This window comes from Tachypleus tridentatus, chromosome 2, assembly GCF_004210375.1.
Source record: "Tachypleus tridentatus isolate NWPU-2018 chromosome 2, ASM421037v1, whole genome shotgun sequence".
NCBI classification, from domain to species: domain Eukaryota; kingdom Metazoa; phylum Arthropoda; class Merostomata; order Xiphosura; family Limulidae; genus Tachypleus; species Tachypleus tridentatus.
In genome coordinates this window covers 149,689,191-149,707,180 of record NC_134826.1, presented here as the reverse complement: position 1 = coordinate 149,707,180, position 17,990 = coordinate 149,689,191, and the positions used below count along the sequence as shown (strand labels likewise).

General features: G+C 35.1%; 1 protein-coding gene across 5 annotated transcripts in view; it reads left to right on the top strand.

Moving 5' to 3' along the window:
- The window catches only part of LOC143245343 (pre-B-cell leukemia transcription factor 1-like), a 245,463-nt gene that overhangs the window by 180,286 nt on the left and 47,187 nt on the right, over positions 1 to 17,990 (top strand). For 4 of the 5 annotated variants that reach the window (XM_076491584.1, XM_076491581.1, XM_076491583.1 and 1 more), the window contains one exon: positions 12,311 to 12,561. In XM_076491584.1, the coding sequence (XP_076347699.1) occupies positions 12,311 to 12,561 (251 nt within the window). Of the gene's footprint in view, positions 1 to 12,310; positions 12,619 to 17,990 lie in introns of all 5 variants that reach the window. The other variant, XM_076491582.1, reaches the window with a different exon arrangement.

Here is a 17,990-nt window from a genome sequence, read left to right as displayed (position 1 = left end):
TACTAGTTAATAAATAACAATACGAAATAAGAATGAATATTACGTAGCTACACTTATATTTACACAATTCGAAGTAACGTTTCTTATCATGTTTATCTGTTGTTATTTCCTCTTACAGCTTTTATTTCTGTAATACAAAAACTACTGCTGTAATACGACAAGAAAAAGTGTTTACTTAATGCATTTATTTACCGTATTATGCACATTAACTTTTTATTGATCGATAACTGTAAACAAACACTATGTGTGGAAAGTGTTCTGTGTCAGATAGGTTTACTCTGGTGTGTACTTGATTTCTTTAAGAGATTCGCTCTCTGTATAACCTCACTCATCTATTCACTAGCTTGGAGACGAATATTTCTCGTAGTTTGCCTTTATTAAACGTGCTTGAAATCCACGTGTTTAATCCAAAGGTTAGAATATCGTGAATAATGAAAGGAAAGGAGTTTATCTGTCTTTGATGTGTGGCTACCGATAATATACTAACTACTTACTGATTTAAGGTAAACTTGTAAGTTAATAGATGTAGTTATACTGTTACTGAATAATTACTTAAAGAGTTAACATATTGTTTAGATATAAGTTAAATAGTTGTGTTAAGCCTGTTTTTCTTCTGTTATTATTCACGCATCGCAAGGTAAAAGTTTTCCATGTTATATGTTCGTAATTTATTTACCACAGAAACTTACCTGCTACATATGTTTGTATTTATTTTCTATTTCAACCCCCGTTGGTTCAGATGCAATTCTCGAGGCTTGTAACACTGAAAAATAAGATTCGATACCCGTGGCGAGCATAGCACAGATATCCTATTGTGTAGCTGTTGCGCTTAGTAACAAACAAACGGAAACGACATGTACATACTTCGATTGGACCTCTTCCCAATAAACCGAGGATAAGATCTTCCCTTAATAAAATATACAGGAACCTTGTGTCCGTACTTCGATTGGGCCTCTTCCCAATAAACCGAGGATAAGATCTTCTCTTAATAAAATATACAGGAACCGTGTGTGCGTATTTTGATTGGGGTTCTTCCCCTTAAATCTAGGATAGGACCTTCCTTCAATTAAGCCCCCTCCTAGTGGCACAGCGGCATATCTCCGGACTTACACTGATAAAAACCGGAGTTCGATACTTGTGGCGAGCAGAACACAGATAGATCATTCTGTAGGTTTGTGCTAAACGACAGAGAAACGAACCATACCCTTCAGTAAAATATGTAACGAGTCAGTACAATATAATATTTTAATACTTACTTAATCGAACTTTCAATTTTTTTCCTGGTTTCTAGGAATCCAGAATATCCAGTCGTAAGAAAGGTTTACCTAGATTGTTATCAGAACTGGAATAAACCGGTTGTGGTTGCCACTTTTTACCTCTACAACACTAACCGATTTTCTAGTGCGGTAAATCATAATGTAGCAATATCACTATATCCTGTTATTACGATAACAAGTAACAGTATCATTACACCCTGTTATTATGACGTACAATCTTTCTAGGTCACCGAGTCTCGACAATCTGATGACAGTATTTATAAAGGAAAATATAGTCGCTAATATTTTGTCCGATGACTTTTTTCGCGAACTAGAATAATAATCCTAACAAACATTCGTATAACGTAAAATATTGCATAGTCCAAGGAGCTTTACAAACAATATAATATGTTTTAGGGTTAGCTCTCTTCCATAGCTATAGTTTAACCAGCAAACCAACGAAACCAATCATAATTATATTCAAGTTTGTTTGTTTTTCTGTGTATTCTGACCGGCATGGCCCACTGGTTTGTTTTCTGGGCTGTCGATAGAAGGGTCCAAGGTTCGAAATGTGGTACCACTTATCATTCTCAACACATTCAACTGTGGGTGCATTATGAAAATGACACTCAGGCTCGGTTAAAACCGAATAAATCCCTTCAGCTACAGGTGCTGCTAACTGATTGACTTTCCACTGGTCAGTAATTAAAAATCAGAGAGAGGTATGTCTGAATCTTTCTGGATCCATATCGGAATCCTTATGGAGCTGTGTCTGAATCCTTCTGGATGTTTTTATGCTCACTACAACGTTGTTTAGCTAATGAAAGTGTTAAGATTCTATACAGCCATTTTGTCTTTTCCTATAAAAATGTATATTCAGTTGAAATATGAAATAAAGTTACAGACTGTTATTTTATTTGCTATTTTAAATCTCAGTTCGACTGCTTTAAAACTACGTTTAAGGTAAAAGAACCAGAAAAATCGAGGTAGTCACGTCGATACAACAGCGGTTTAAGAACAGTCGTCTTTCACGAACATCTTTGTTTAAAACAGTTTCACGACGTGGATATGCGCTGTGAAATTTTATAAACCAGCAAAATGCGCATTATGTTCTTTAATAATTCGTCCATACATAAACCACATGGATTTTTATAAACCTTCACCACAAGTGGGTTTTATATCAATCGTTTTAGCCTCTCATATGTAACTATAAGCATCACCTAAATAACTACCCTCATGTATTTGGCCTCTACCTTTCTTTCTTTTTTTTTTTTTTGCAATATTTAGCTGGGCATGGCCTGCTGGTTAACGTGTCCGGTTGGCGGAAAATCGCGCTCCATGGGTCCGCTGTAAGAGTGGCTGTGAGACAAGATCATTCTTTGGGGTCAATCTACAGTTCATGGAGCCTGTTTCATTTTAGAGACGAGTTTATCTGAAGCTAAGAAAACAGCCAGTAACTTCAAGTTACATGATTTAAGGAATCCGACGAATCAGATATCTGTCTGTCTGTCTTGCATAAAAATATGAACGAGAAATTGACACTTATTTTATATCAGTGGTTTCTACCTTGTCATTAACTGTGACGTCAGGAACTACGTCTATTATTTAATAATAAGTTATTCCGAAGTTTTCCATTCTTTTTTATCTTCTTTCCTTTCAATAGGAGGGGAATAAAAAGTGTGGAAAGTTTCAGTTGTGAATTTCACACATTTCACATCTACTTTAGGTCCCCTTTTCACTCTAAAACATGTGCAGCTACTATAAACTAAGAATATCGTACAAGAACATGTGCAGATACTATAAACTACGAATATCGTACAAGAACATGTGCAGATACTATAAACTGAGAGTTTCGTACAAGATTCGGTCTACTTTTAAACATTAATTTAACGGATACTTTAGTTATCAGTTAAGAGAGAGATTCCTTATTACTGTTAAGTTTTTCAGAACGGTTGTGTAAGGTTTCATAGAAAATGTCTCTGTAGTGGTAGTTAGTTTTCCCTTTGGTTTATAGAGTTCATTTGGAATTATGCATATGAGCGACACAGTAAGTTACCAGGTCAGAGACCTTCTAATAGCCAGAGAGAGAGAGAGAGTAACCAGTCGTAACTGACAGAAACTGTGGAATGTATGAACTTTGAACTTTCTAATACTCAACCCATAACGTTAACTGCTAAGCCAAGCCTTAGATATAATAAAAATGATAATTGTTTTTTGTTTTTACAGCTTTAAACTATAATTTGTTGTTACCAGAAAGAAAAAATATTTCGTTTTAAATTCAGTTGTCACATTTTGTACTTCCTCCACCACATGTAACAGTTGTGCTATCATTAGTGGTTCGTTTCATTTCTTTACATTAAATTCAGTTGTCACATTTTGTACTTCCTCCACCACATGTAACAGTTGTGCTATCATTAGTGGTTCGTTTCATTTCTTTACATTAAATTCAGTTGTCACATTTTGTACTTCCTCCACCACATGTAACAGTTGTGCTATCAATAGTGGTTCGTTTCATTTCTTTACATTAAATTCAGTTGTCACATTTTGTACTTCCTCCACCACATGTAACAGTTGTACTATCATTAGTGGTTCGTTTCATTTCTTTACATTAAATTCAGTTGTCACATTTTGTACTTCCTCCACCACATGTAACAGTTGTACTATCATTAGTGGTTCGTTTCATTTCTTTACATTAAATTCAGTTGTCACATTTTGTACTTCCTCCACCACAAGTAACAGTTGTACTATCATTAGTGGTTCGTTTCATTTCTTTACATTAAATTCAGTTGTCACATTTTGTACTTCCTCCACCACATGTAACAGTTGTACTATCATTAGTGGTTCGTTTCATTTCTGTACATTAAATTCAGTTGTCACATTTTGTACTTCCTCCACCACATGTAACAGTTGTACTATCATTAGTGGTTCGTTTCATTTCTGTACATTAAATTCAGTTGTCACATTTTGTACTTCCTCCACCACATGTAACAGTTGTACTATCATTAGTGGTTCGTTTCATTTCTTTACATTAAATTCAGTTGTCACATTTTGTACTTCCTCCACCACATGTAACAGTTGTGCTATCATTAGTGGTTCGTTTCATTTCTTTACATTAAATTCAGTTGTCACATTTTGTACTTCCTCCACCACATGTAACAGTTGTACTATCATTAGTGGTTCGTTTCATTTCTTTACATTAAATTCAGTTGTCACATTTTGTACTTCCTCCACCACATGTAACAGTTGTACTATCATTAGTGGTTCGTTTCATTTCTTTACATTAAATTCAGTTGTCACATTTTGTACTTCCTCCACCTATTCCTCCACCTGTGGTTCATTTCATTTCTTTAGTATTGTTACAGACCTTTCGTCCGTGTGGGCCCGGCATGGCCAGGTGGGTTAAGGCGTTCGACTTGTAATCTGAGGGTCGCACCAAACACGCTCGCCCTTTCAGCCGTGAGGGCGTTGTAAAGTGAGGTCAATCCCACTATTCGTTGGTAAAAAAGAGTAGCCCAAGAGTTGTCGATGGGTGGTGATGACTAGCTGCCTTCCCTTTAATCTTAAGTTACTAAATTAGGGACGGCTAGCGCAGATAGCCCTTGTGTAGCTTAATTCAAACAAACAAACAAACAATCTAATTAACGTATGAATCAAAACTTTCTCTTCCGTCCATAAGGGATCAAGAAGGGATCAGAAGATGACTAGTCAACAGCACCCATCATTAGCTCTTATATCATGCTCAGCGATAAGTATCTTTCCCAGAGCTCGTGCTCAGCGATAGCCCAGTATGAAGGCTTATAACAGTGACAGACACACAAGCCCGTGATGTAGCCCATGGCAGACACAACACAGCTAGCCCGTTGTGTAGCCCATGACAGACACAAACATATAGCTCATTGATGTAGCCCATGACAGACACAACACATATAGCTCGTTGTGTAGCCCATGACAGACACAACACATATAGCCCGTGATGTGTAGCCATGACAGACACAACACATATAGCTCGTGATGTGTAGCCCATGACAGACACAACACGTTGTGTAGCCCATGACAGACACAACACATATAGCTCGTGATGTGTAGCCCATGACAGACACAACACATATAGCTCGTGATGTGTAGCCCATGACAGACACAACACATATAGCTCGCGATGTGTAGCCCATGACAGACACAACACATATAGCTCGTGATGTGTAGCCCATGACAGACACAACACATATAGCCCGTGATGTGTAGCCCATGACAGACACAACACATATAGCTCGTGATGTGTAGCCCATGACAGACAACAACACATGCTAGCCCGACACAACACATTGTGTAGCCCATGACAGACACAACACATATAGCCCGTGATGTGTAGCTAGGTGTTTTAATCAGAAAATATCCAAATGGCACAGCCCCCATATCTCATTTTACCGAAACATTATTTGGATCGTATTATATTAACTGTTGGAATCTGAAATTATGCATTAAGTTTTAAAGCGCTATTTTTGTCCAATAAAATATCGCAAATCATGGATTTCTACTATACTTTTAATATTTACTGTACGTGTTGTAAGAAAAACCTTTTTTCAGTCAGTATTATGTACATTAACATAAAAAAAGAACCACACGAATTTCTACTGTCACATTCCATTTAATACGTGCAACAACTTAATAATGTAATGAATTGTTCAGTATTTTAATACAATATTAGAATGTTATGTCTGATGAATACATTTAACAGAAAGAACGCAGTTAACATTGTACAAACAAATCAGTTTGTATGCTTTACTTTGTACTCGGAAATAAAACTTCTTGTATTCTTAGCAGTATTATAGTTGGTGTTGTATTTAACACTCAGGTGTATTTTCACGTATATTTTATGTAAGTGTTGTTTAAACAAGTACATTTTTAACATACGATCTATAACTAATATCATTGGTGTTTTGTTTCTTTTGATAACTCTTCTAAAGTTTGTTTGTGTCTTTTTTTTATCTTTTCGTGCGCAAAGTTCTGGCACTGAATTTCAAAGACAGTTTCCTAGTGGTGAAAACTTCTCAAAGTAAATTACAGGAATAAGTGTTCTATGATCGACATTACTTGGATGTATGAACTTCTGTTGAGGATGAAGTACAGTTTTGTTTTTTTGTAATTCACCAAGTTTTCTAACAGTGTCCATATCTATCTAAATGCTGTCAATAAATTCAGAGATATATTGGTCACCAGGCACTGAGAACCACCAGCTGGATAACCGTTCTACCAGACGACGGGTAAGTAATTTAAGGGGAAAACAACATACATACAGGTTGTCTAGTTGTTGTTGTTTCTTTCCCACCCCTTCACTTCGGTGTTTTTAATCAGGAAGCGAATTTTTTCTTCTTCTTCCTACGGTAGCTAAACTAATTTCAGGTACTGATTCTAAAACCTTGTTTTCTTCAACAATAGTTTCTGAGAAAAGCTTCTTGACTTATTGACTGTCTTTGATTTCCTAATGCGCTGTTCTACATAGTTCCATAGGTAATTTAGTTTTCCAAATAAATTCCCATCTTTGTCTGAGCTAAAACTTCAGAAATAATTTTACTTTTCATTTGGCTTCTGTTTTGTTTGTGTGACTCAAAGTGAACTCCATTAAAACTTCTGATAAAAGTATCCCAGGGGTCAAGTTCCAGCACCGGTTTGGAAAGTTGTACGGTGTATCCAACGAAGTCAACAATAGAACACATTGTGCTGAAAATTATAGGTAATTGCATATTGTAACGAGAATATATACATTTTTCAGGTACATTGAACATTGTGAATAACCTGATATTATATTAGTTTTATATTGTATCAATATGGGGAAAGTATAGAACGTTGGGCCTTTGTTCTCACTTGACTTCCTTCAAGCTGACGAATACAACGAGCGTTTTACCTACATGCAGACTAAACACCTGATTTTGTCTTTGATGTGCTTTACGTTAATTGTTCTCGACCAATCTGGGTGTAGTAACATAGGAAATTAACAAGCAGAAGACGTTCCTAATTCATCGTAAAATCCACAATATTTTTTACGTGATACGTAAAGTACTCCACAATATTTCTTACGTGATAAGTAAATTAATCTACAATATTTCTTACGTGATAAGTAATCTACAATATTTCTTACGTGATAAGTAATCTACAATATTTCTTACGTGATAAGTAATCTACAATATTTCTTACGTGATAAGTAAAGTAATCTACAATATTTTTACGTGAGTAAGTAATCCACAATATTTTTTACGTGATAAGTAAAGTAATCTACAATATTTCTTACGTGATAAGTAATCCACTATATTTTTTTACGTGATAAGTAAAGTAATCCACAATATTTCTTACGTGATAAGTAATCCACTATATTTTTTTCGTGATAAGTAAAGTAATCCACAATATTTCTTACGTGATAAGTAAGTAATCCACAATATTTCTTACGTGATAAGTAAAGTAATCCATAATATTTCTTACGTGATAAGTAAAGTAATCCACAATATTGCTTACGTGATAAGTAATCCACAATATTTCTTACGTGATAAGTAATCCACAATATTTCTTACGTGATAAGTAATCCACAATATTTCTTACGTGATAAGTAATCCACAATATTTCTTACGTGATAAGTAAAGTAATCCACAATATTTCTTACGTGATAAGTAATTCACAATATTTTTACGTGATAAGTAAAGTAATCCACAATATTTATTACGTGATAAGTAAAGTAATCCACAATATCCACAATTTTTACGTGATAAGTAAAGTAATCCACAATATTTTTACGTGATAAGTAAAGTAATCCACAATATTTCTTACGTGATAAGTAAAGTAATTCACAATATTTCTTACGTGATAAGTAAAGTAATTCACAATATTTCTTACGTGATAAGTAAAGTAACTGATGTTTATTTGACGCACCCAATCGTAAATAAACAGTAATTTTCGTGTGTCACGCGAACAAGGTGTGAATTAACGTTGTTTTAATACTGCGTGAAATATTTTATTGCTCACGCAAAAGTAAGTAACAAAACTTACAATCTGATAATTTTCGGCGATTTCGAAACATAATTTCAATGTAAATATAGTTTAATTTTAGGATGACAAACGCGTGTGAGTTAGTATAATATGTTTTTTTTATGTTCTGTTTTTTTGGGGGAAGACACCAAATTAGTAATTGTGTATATAAATGTTGTACTGAAGCTTGAAATAAATATAAAAAGGTGAAACGCAAACTACGAGATAACTGTATGTATATATTCATCGACCATTTCAAGTGACAGTAACTTTCATTTTGTTATCTCAATCGACATTCAAATTGATGCTTTCTGTCAAAATTAACAGAAAACATGGCAGGCGGTAGATTAGATAACCATTAAATAAGTGTAAATATGGCGGGTTTACCAAGGGGCTGCCTCATCATTTCATAAGTGATTCGTGTACCTAGTTTTGTGTGTTCCTTTTATTCTTCTGTTTTTGTAAAATAAACCTTTCCCTTGCTTGTCTCGAGAATCAAATGTATTTGCGTAATTTTATCAGAGCATCTGTGCTGAGTAAGTAACGTAAGAGTGAACCAACAGAATTTTGAAAAGTCGATATTCGTATGACAATTGTCGTATACACGACCAACAGTATACAGTATTTGTTGTATTAACTTAACACGACCAACAGTAAACAGTATTTGTTGTATTAACTTAACACGACCAACAGTAAACAGTATTTGTTGTATTAACTTAAAGTACGTCTATTTAATGAGAAAAACTAATACGTTGTTAACTTATGTTGCATGAATACCAGGTGCTTCTTCGAGTACGTTTTTATTGTGTTATTTTAGTTCGAATTCTAATGGTAAGATTGTTGTTTTTACTCTAAATATGGTCATTTTTCCTTGTGACTGAAATACTAATATATGAATCCATCGTCTACAACTCAATTTACCATTGTGTCATTTAATAGGAAGTCGTATTCAGAATTTTTATGTGTTATAAACAAGCGTTTAACACACTTCATACTCATAGAAATACCCCCCCCCACTAATGGCACAGCGATATGTCTGCAGACTCACACCGCTAAAAACCGTGTTTTGATGCTGGGCACAAATAGTCCATTGTGCAGCTTTGCACTTAATTTCAAAAACAAACCCATAGAAATTAATTGTAGTTGAAGAATTAAAAGTACATACCAAACCCATGCACGAGGTCGTTAGTGGAATGAGAAACTACAGTTGTTTTGAATTCGTCTTTCTTAACAGGCCCATTACTGTTTTCTATACTGGTAATATTCTAAACTCAGGACATTTATAATCTGAGAATGGTAATTCATAGAGGTTTTGCACCATCTACCCCTCTACAGAGTTGTGACTGAAAAACATTATATAAAGTGTCCTCTCCAGAGAATTACACCCTTGTGCAAATTAATTGAAACAAATGGTAATTTAAAATATTTTCAGCATGGCGGCCGGTGTAGGCTCGCTGGACCCACTGATTTCCTTTAATAGTCATTTTTTTCACACAGACGGCATCATTAGCTGTGTTTTGCAGTACGGTTGATCTATTTTTGGGATATACGACGAAAATTTGAGGAATAATACGTCATTCGAAATTGCGTTAGAATGGCAAGGAGACCAGTCAAAAAACTTCTTACCAACTCAATGAAGAAAAAACGGTATCAATGGGGTCTGAAATACAAGAACTGGAGGCAAGAACAATGAAGGAAAGTATTATTCAGTGACGAGACTCATTTCTTCGTACAGGGTCAAAGAAGTCTGCATGTTCGCAGATCTCCAGGTGAGAAACTTTGAGAATCTCACATCAATCAGTTCGTAAAACATCCCTTGAAGAAGATGTTTTGGGGCTTTTTCAGCTACTATGGCGTCGGAGGCTTACATATCGTAGAAGGTATGATGCGAGGACCACAGTACATCAAAGTTTTGCAAAGAATAGTCGTTCCAGAATTGAAAAAGAGATTTCCAGATTAATCTGGCATTTTTCAGCAAGATCTGGCTGCGTGCCATACATCGAAACTTGTGAAGAATTTTATGACTACAACGCGAATAAAGGTGCTGGACTGGCCTGGAAACTCTCTGGACTTAAATCCTATTGAAAATCTTTGGGCGATTTGTAAAGAAAGACTTTTGGGATAAAACTGTACTGCGAAAGATAAGTTAATTGAGGCCATAATTGAGGTGTGGTACCGCGATCCAAAAATTATAAAGATTGCAGTCAACTCGTGGACTCGATGCCAAAGCGGATTAATAATCTTCTGAAAGATGAAGGCGGTCATATCATGTATTAATTTATGAGTAATTTTGGGTTCTCAGAAATAAAACGCAAAAAATTGAAAAAGTCGTAATTTTCCGTCTTATTTCAATTAATTTGCACAAGGGTGTAATGTTGTTCGAAGTTTCTCTGTAGAATTAACACTGGAAACAGTTATTTGAAGTGTCTCCCTTTACAGAACTGATTCTAAGAAAAGTTATTCAATGTGCTTCTTCTATCTTCCACAGCAGTGAGACACACACAACCACACATTCTATAATTTCTTTTGTTCCATCAACGCACACCCTCACCTTATCAGATTTTATATCAAAAATTATATCGCACTTCGCTTCTAACCTAGAAGCTGAACACCGAGTTCATCTCTTAGAACACTAGGTACCTTTATTAAAATCTCAACACACAGACACGTGTTATTTGCATTATCTCAGCTAAGTATTTCGTAATTTATGATTGCCTTTTGTATCAATAGCAAAGCGCAATTTTTCTCTATCTGTTTAGATTCATTATTTCCACATTAATATAATAGATAATTATGTGCACGTACGTTAATGCTTTTAAGCAGAAATATATACTGTACATTCCTATTTATTTCTATTTGTACACGTTTTCAGCAAGTCCCACGCTACTGCATTAACTTGCACCTATAATCAATACATGGTATATTAAGTATAGTGAAACTGTAAAACACTAAGTTGAACCAGAAATTTGCTCTCACTAACGGAATTCCTGAGTAGTAACAGTCCTCAGATAAAGACCGTGACGAATGACAGAAGGGATTACTACACTGGAAACTATCGTGTCTCTGCTGAAAGATAACCAAGTGTTACACGGGGCGAAAAGGTATGATTTAGTATGCTCTAGAGAACAGTAACTGGAAATCACAATATCTCCTGTTTATGAAGCCAGTGGACTTCTCAGAGTTACGGTCTGCGCACGATAATGGTAGGATTGAAACTTCTCTGATATATGTATACATATATTTAAACAAACACGAGTACTTAGCTTCTGTGTTTCAGTAGAGTTCTGTTATCTCTGTAGAGCTTTACAAGGTTATGAATGTGCAGAAGCAGGCCTTATAATTGGATTAGCGCTTGGTATTCAAGACCTATCAGTATTACTGAGCCAAGTATGTACAGTTCGCACACAGTTCAATATGTTTAGAGCCGAATAAAGATAGCTACTAAAGTATACGGTATAGATTAGAGAAGTGATGTTTTCATCAGATTCGATCGTGATTGAATCGTGTATAATAACCGTTAAGTTCATGAAGTCTTCTTTCTCTGTATTACCATTTTGTTACGTGTTTATTTTGATAAATGTTGCTATTGTTGGACGTTTGAACAACCCTTACTCTGGCTTCCTCGATTTCTAGTTGTTAAAGACTAGGCCTTATAAATGAAGTGTGAAATGTGTGGTTTATTATTTATTTAAATGCTTTTAAAACAGTTGGCAACATGACTTTTTCACTATCTCGGGGACATATATGCCCCCTTCTTGTGCACTGCCAGGCGAATTTAAATTTTCATGCCTCTCTGAGGGAAGATTATTTCCATTAAAACCTCCCATGAATTACCGGGTTTATGTTTTAGATAGATAATTAAACATTAAAACACGAGTCGTTTTGTGTCTCTTATTTTGTGTTTAAAATTGAACCTTGCTCTGGGGGAAGGGGTGTCCATCTGCATTTGTAGCAGTGGAAAATTTAACTTTCTTTAAAATTATTGTTCAACTTTATTGTTTACAAACCACGAAGGTCAAAGTTGTTTGTTATTTTAACAGTTCTGAGTCTACGTAACACACAAGAGGAGGAACCTCCAGACCCACAGTTGATGCGGTTAGACAATATGTTAATAGCTGAGGGCGTGGCGGGACCAGAGAAAGGTGGAGGTGCTGGTGCGGCTACGAATGCCTCAGCTGCGACCTCTGGTGGACCAGGACAAAGTGAAAATGCAATTGAACATTCAGATTATCGAGCAAAACTAGCTCAGATAAGACAAATATATCATCAGGAATTAGAAAAATATGAACAGGTAGGTAATGAATTAAGCATGAACCCATATCATCAGGAATTAGAAAAATATGAACAGGTAGTTAGTGAATTGGGCATGAACCCAATAGACTTAGTATTAGAAATACTTTAATTGTTTTACAATAATGTTTGCTGTATTAGACTTCCTTACCTATAGAGATAAGCCTAATACACTTTCTTGCTTTAGGTGGTATGTCTAATATGATGTCTTATAACCACTCTGTACGTTCTTCTTGGATGATTTGATTTTTTTTTATTACTTCCAAACATTCTGAAGTATGTGTTCTGATACTTGTTATTGGAGACTGTTTTTCGCATATTTGTGTACAGTCTAAATAATAAGCAAATTCAATAACTCAATTATATTATGAAATGTCAGAAGTATCGTGTGACTTTCCAGACAATTCCTTTAAAAACAATCAGTTATTTGCTAAAAATTTCCTTCTTGAAACCTGCGGTCCTCATCGGTATGAAACGATTCTTTAAGATAGGATATTATGTTGAAGTGATACCAAACTTTGAGATGTGACTATATTTTAATAAAATAGTTACATTCATTAGGATACATTAACCTCGAAAGTAACACTTTTCTAAGGGTATGTTATCCCCTGGAAAACACGAAATTTTGATGTGTTCTATCATTTCTAAAATAGCCAAACCATTGAATATAATACAATCCTGTATGTTAACTGAACCCTCTGAGATACACTAACTTTGAAAGTAACCGTTTTTCAGCTATTGTATCCTCATGGGAAAAGCCCGAATCCTTAACGTGTTCAATCCTTTTTAAAATAGCCAAACTCTTGGATATAAATATACAGGTCAGCTGAACCTATAGAGTATTTTATTTGCTGTTAAGTGAAAAGCTACCTATAACCTGTTCAACACTTGTATTGAAACTTGTTTTTTTAAGCTGAGTCAACGGGTGGGGCGGAAGAATGAACATTGTATTTCTAAATAAAACTGTTTGTATTTTACAACGTATTCTGACCTCTTGGAAAAAAAAAACAGATCTGTGGATATCTTTATATTTTTTGAGAAAATTTGGAGTACTTTTTGAATTCCATCCACTTGAAATGAAACGAAATACTGATGGGTATATGTATATACACACACATGTATGTATTTAAAAACTGGCCAAATTAATCCCAAGGGTACATCTACATTTTAACGTATGGTTTAGGATAATGTGTGCTTTGTTCTTTTCCCCTGTTTTTCATTGAGAAGTAGATCAAAACAAAATTGAAAAGGCATTCGTAGTAATTCCTTATTATACAGCAAGAATAAACGGAAAAGTAATGAATATATTCAACGGAATTTGTTTTAACTTTTAACCGCGAAATGTGACTTATTTCGATGGGTTTACCACGCATGCGCGTCCCTCCGATACTTTTTCTGCCTCGAGTTTCGTTATTGGATGATCAAAAACTCTGGTCAAACGTTTTTAATCAAATATTTGTTTGTCTTGGAAGTTAACAAAGGCTGCCAGCTTTGTACGGTAAATTAATAATAAAGATGATAAAACGATCAAAATAATTATTTTGCTAGTGTAATGAAGGAATTTGAAATGTTTGAAAATTTAGGAAAAAAGTCGGAGATGAATGACGTTTTCGCCATATGTATTTGTTCTATGCTGATAGTTATCGGTCGTTAGATATGGTAGCGTCTTCTTAGGCCTAACATTGATTATGGCGCCACCTATTTAACCTTCTACCGTTTAAAATAATTGAGGGGGAACGACATTGTTCCTTCTAAGTGGTTTTTATACCGTACTGGAATGGTTGATAACCCTTTTGGAAACTTGGATCAGTAATTTGTATGATAATCCAAAGTTTCAATCACTGACGGTGCTCACATCTAGCGGCAGTTTGGGTAATTACAGCGTCATGTGATCCATCACTTTTGGCCTCATAACTGTCTTCGTACTAAAAAAAACTGACAGTATTTTACACTTGTGACGTTTAAACATACAAACCCAATCACTCCGAGATTCTGTAAAACTTTAACCAACTGTGAAACTAATCGCATACGAGTTGATGACCTTGAACGGGCATAAACCGTAACCAAACTACAAAAAGATAGATTGGCGTATATTAAACATTAATTTAGAACTGTTAGCGAGGTTATTTCTGTGTATGGATTTACTTCCTAATGTTATCCCTCATTCAACAGTTCTGGTAACAAAGACCTGCGAATTTAAACTACATAAAAGTTCTTTTGGTTTTAATAACGCATTTTAAATATTTAACTTCGCAGATTTCGAAAATAATATACTCATTTTTTTCTATCACTTAAGGATTTTTTTACAAATCGGGAAGAAACAAAAGCTCTTACTGAGATCAAATTTACTACAAATATAACAAAATATGATTGGGTCATTTACACGATCTCTCGTAACCAATAGTAACGAATAAATCGCATAAACAAATATTGTGCAGAAATATCACGTCACGTGATCTTTTAACCGTTTATTTACCAGCGGTGCGCATCTCGTGGGTTCTAGAACGATCGATAAAGTGCTCACATCGCAATTGGTCTAGAGAAATCTATAGCCAGGGTTTGTTGATATTGTTAGCAAAGTGTGATCCAGTTTCAATGAAAAGGATTTATTTACGTAAAAGTACCTACGACGTTTTGTGAAAAATCTGTACATGATGGAAAATAATGAATATTATTTTTGGATTCATTGTACATGAATTATTGTATAACATGTAAAAATTTCAAGAGAATAAAACCATCACTGGTTTGTGTTATTGAATATTAGTATCGGCTAATTATTTTTTTGTAGTGAAGTTCCATCCAGACCTTTTTTTCTTTATGATGTAGTCTAGTACTGTGCCTTATTAAACAAAGTGCCTCACTAGCAGTTGCTAGTACAACGGTAAGTCTACAGATTTACAACGCTAAAATCAGGGGTTCGATATCCCTCGGTGAGCTCATCAGATATATCAATGTGGCTTTGCTATAAGAAAAAAACCCAAAAACTAACAGTTGCTGGTAGGTTAAACTTTTCGCTCGATTTTTAGAGCATTCGTTTGTCGTTCGAGATTCCCAGGTTCGATTCTGAGTCGAATAAATGAAAGCATTGGCTGACACATCATGTCAACCTGCGTGAGGAAATAGTCTAAATTAATGTCGTCACGCATTATTAATTATTGTAGGCCTATGAAATCAGGAACCTATGTATTATACTAGGTCCACGTTATCACGTACTATGAATTATACTAGGTCCACGTTATCACGTACTATGAATTATTCTAGGTCCACGTTATCACGTACTATGAATTATTCTAGGTCCATGTCACAATGCACTGTGAAGTCTGATAATGAACAGTAGAGTCATGCCAACAATTGTAAACGTCTTTAACGAACGTTTAAGAATTGAAGATATTCCATCTTCAGCAAATCTATAGAAACAACAAACTGAAAAATCTTTATATTGTAATTACTGATATAAAAATACAGTTAAATGTTGAATTAAAAATGAGAGAAAACTACCTGAATAGAACAAGAGAGAACAAACCTGAGTTTGTACTGACAGTAGAAAACAACCTCAATAGGACAAGAGAGAACGAACCTGAGTCTATACTGACAGTGGAAAACTACCTGAATAGAACAAGAGAGAACAAACCTGAGTTGATACTGACAGTATAAAACTACCTGAATAGAACAAGAGAGAACGAACCTGAGTTTATACTGACAGTAGAAAACTACCTGAATAGAACAAGAGAGAACAAACCTGAGTTTATACTGACAGTAGAAAACTACCTGAATAGAACAAGAGAGAACGAACCTGAGTTTATACTGACAGTAGAAAACTACCTGAATAGAACAAGAGAGAACGAACCTCAGTTTATACTGACAGTAGAAAACCACCTGAATAGAACAAGAGAGAACAAACCTGAGTTGATACTGACAATAGAAAACTACCTGAATAGAACAAGAGAGAACGAACCTCAGTTTATACTGACAGTAGAAAATTACCTGAATAGAACAAGAGAGAACAAACCTGAGTTAATACTGACAGTAGAAAACTACCTGAATAGAACAAGAGAGAACGAACTTGTGTTTATACTGACAGTAGAAAACTACCTGAATAGAACAAGAGAGAACGAACCTGAGTTTATACTGACAGTAGAAAACTACCTGAATAGAACAAGAGAGAACGAACCTGAGTTTATACTGACAGTAGAAAACTACCTGAATAGAACAAGAGAGAACGAACCTGAGTTTATACTGACAGTAGAAAACTACCTGAATAGAACAAGAGAGAACGAACCTCAGTTTATACTGACAGTAGAAAATTACCTGAATAGAACAAGAGAGAACGAACCTGTGTTTATACTGACAGTAGAAAACTACCTGAATAGAACAGAGAGAACGAACCTGAGTTTATACTGACAGTAGAAAACTACCTGAATAGAACAAGAGAGAACGAACCTGTGTTTATACTGACAGTAGAAAACTACCTGAATAGAACAAGAGAGAACGAACCTGAGTTTATACTGACAGTAGAAAACTACCTGAATAGAACAAGAGAGAACGAACCTCAGTTTATACTGACAGTAGAAAACTACCTGAATAGAACAAGAGAGAACAAACCTGAGTTGATACTGACAATAGAAAACTACCTGAATAGAACAAGAGAGAACGAACCTGTGTTTATACTGACAGTAGAAAACTACCTGAATAGAACAAGAGAGAACGAACCTCAGTTTATACTGACAGTAGAAAACTACCTGAATAGAACAAGAGAGAACAAACCTGAGTTTATACTGACAGTAGAAAACTACCTGAATAGAACAAGAGAGAACGAACCTGAGTTTATACTGACAGTAGAAAACTACCTGAATAGAACAAGAGAGAACGAACCTCAGTTTATACTGACAGTAGAAAATTACCTGAATAGAACAAGAGAGAACGAACCTGTGTTTATACTGACAGTAGAAAACTACCTGAATAGAACAAGAGAGAACGAACCTGAGTTTATACTGACAGTAGAAAACTACCTGAATAGAACAAGAGAGAACGAACCTGTGTTTATACTGACAGTAGAAAACTACCTGAATAGAACAAGAGAGAACGAACCTGAGTTTATACTGACAGTAGAAACTACCTGAATAGAACAAGAGAGAACGAACCTCAGTTTATACTGACAGTAGAAAACTACCTGAATAGAACAAGAGAGAACAAACCTGAGTTGATACTGACAATAGAAAACTACCTGAATAGAACAAGAGAGAACGAACCTGTGTTTATACTGACAGTAGAAAACTACCTGAATAGAACAAGAGAGAACGAACCTCAGTTTATACTGACAGTAGAAAACTACCTGAATAGAACAAGAGAGAACAAACCTGAGTTGATACTGACAATAGAAAACTACCTGAATAGAACAAGAGAGAACGAACCTGTGTTTATACTGACAGT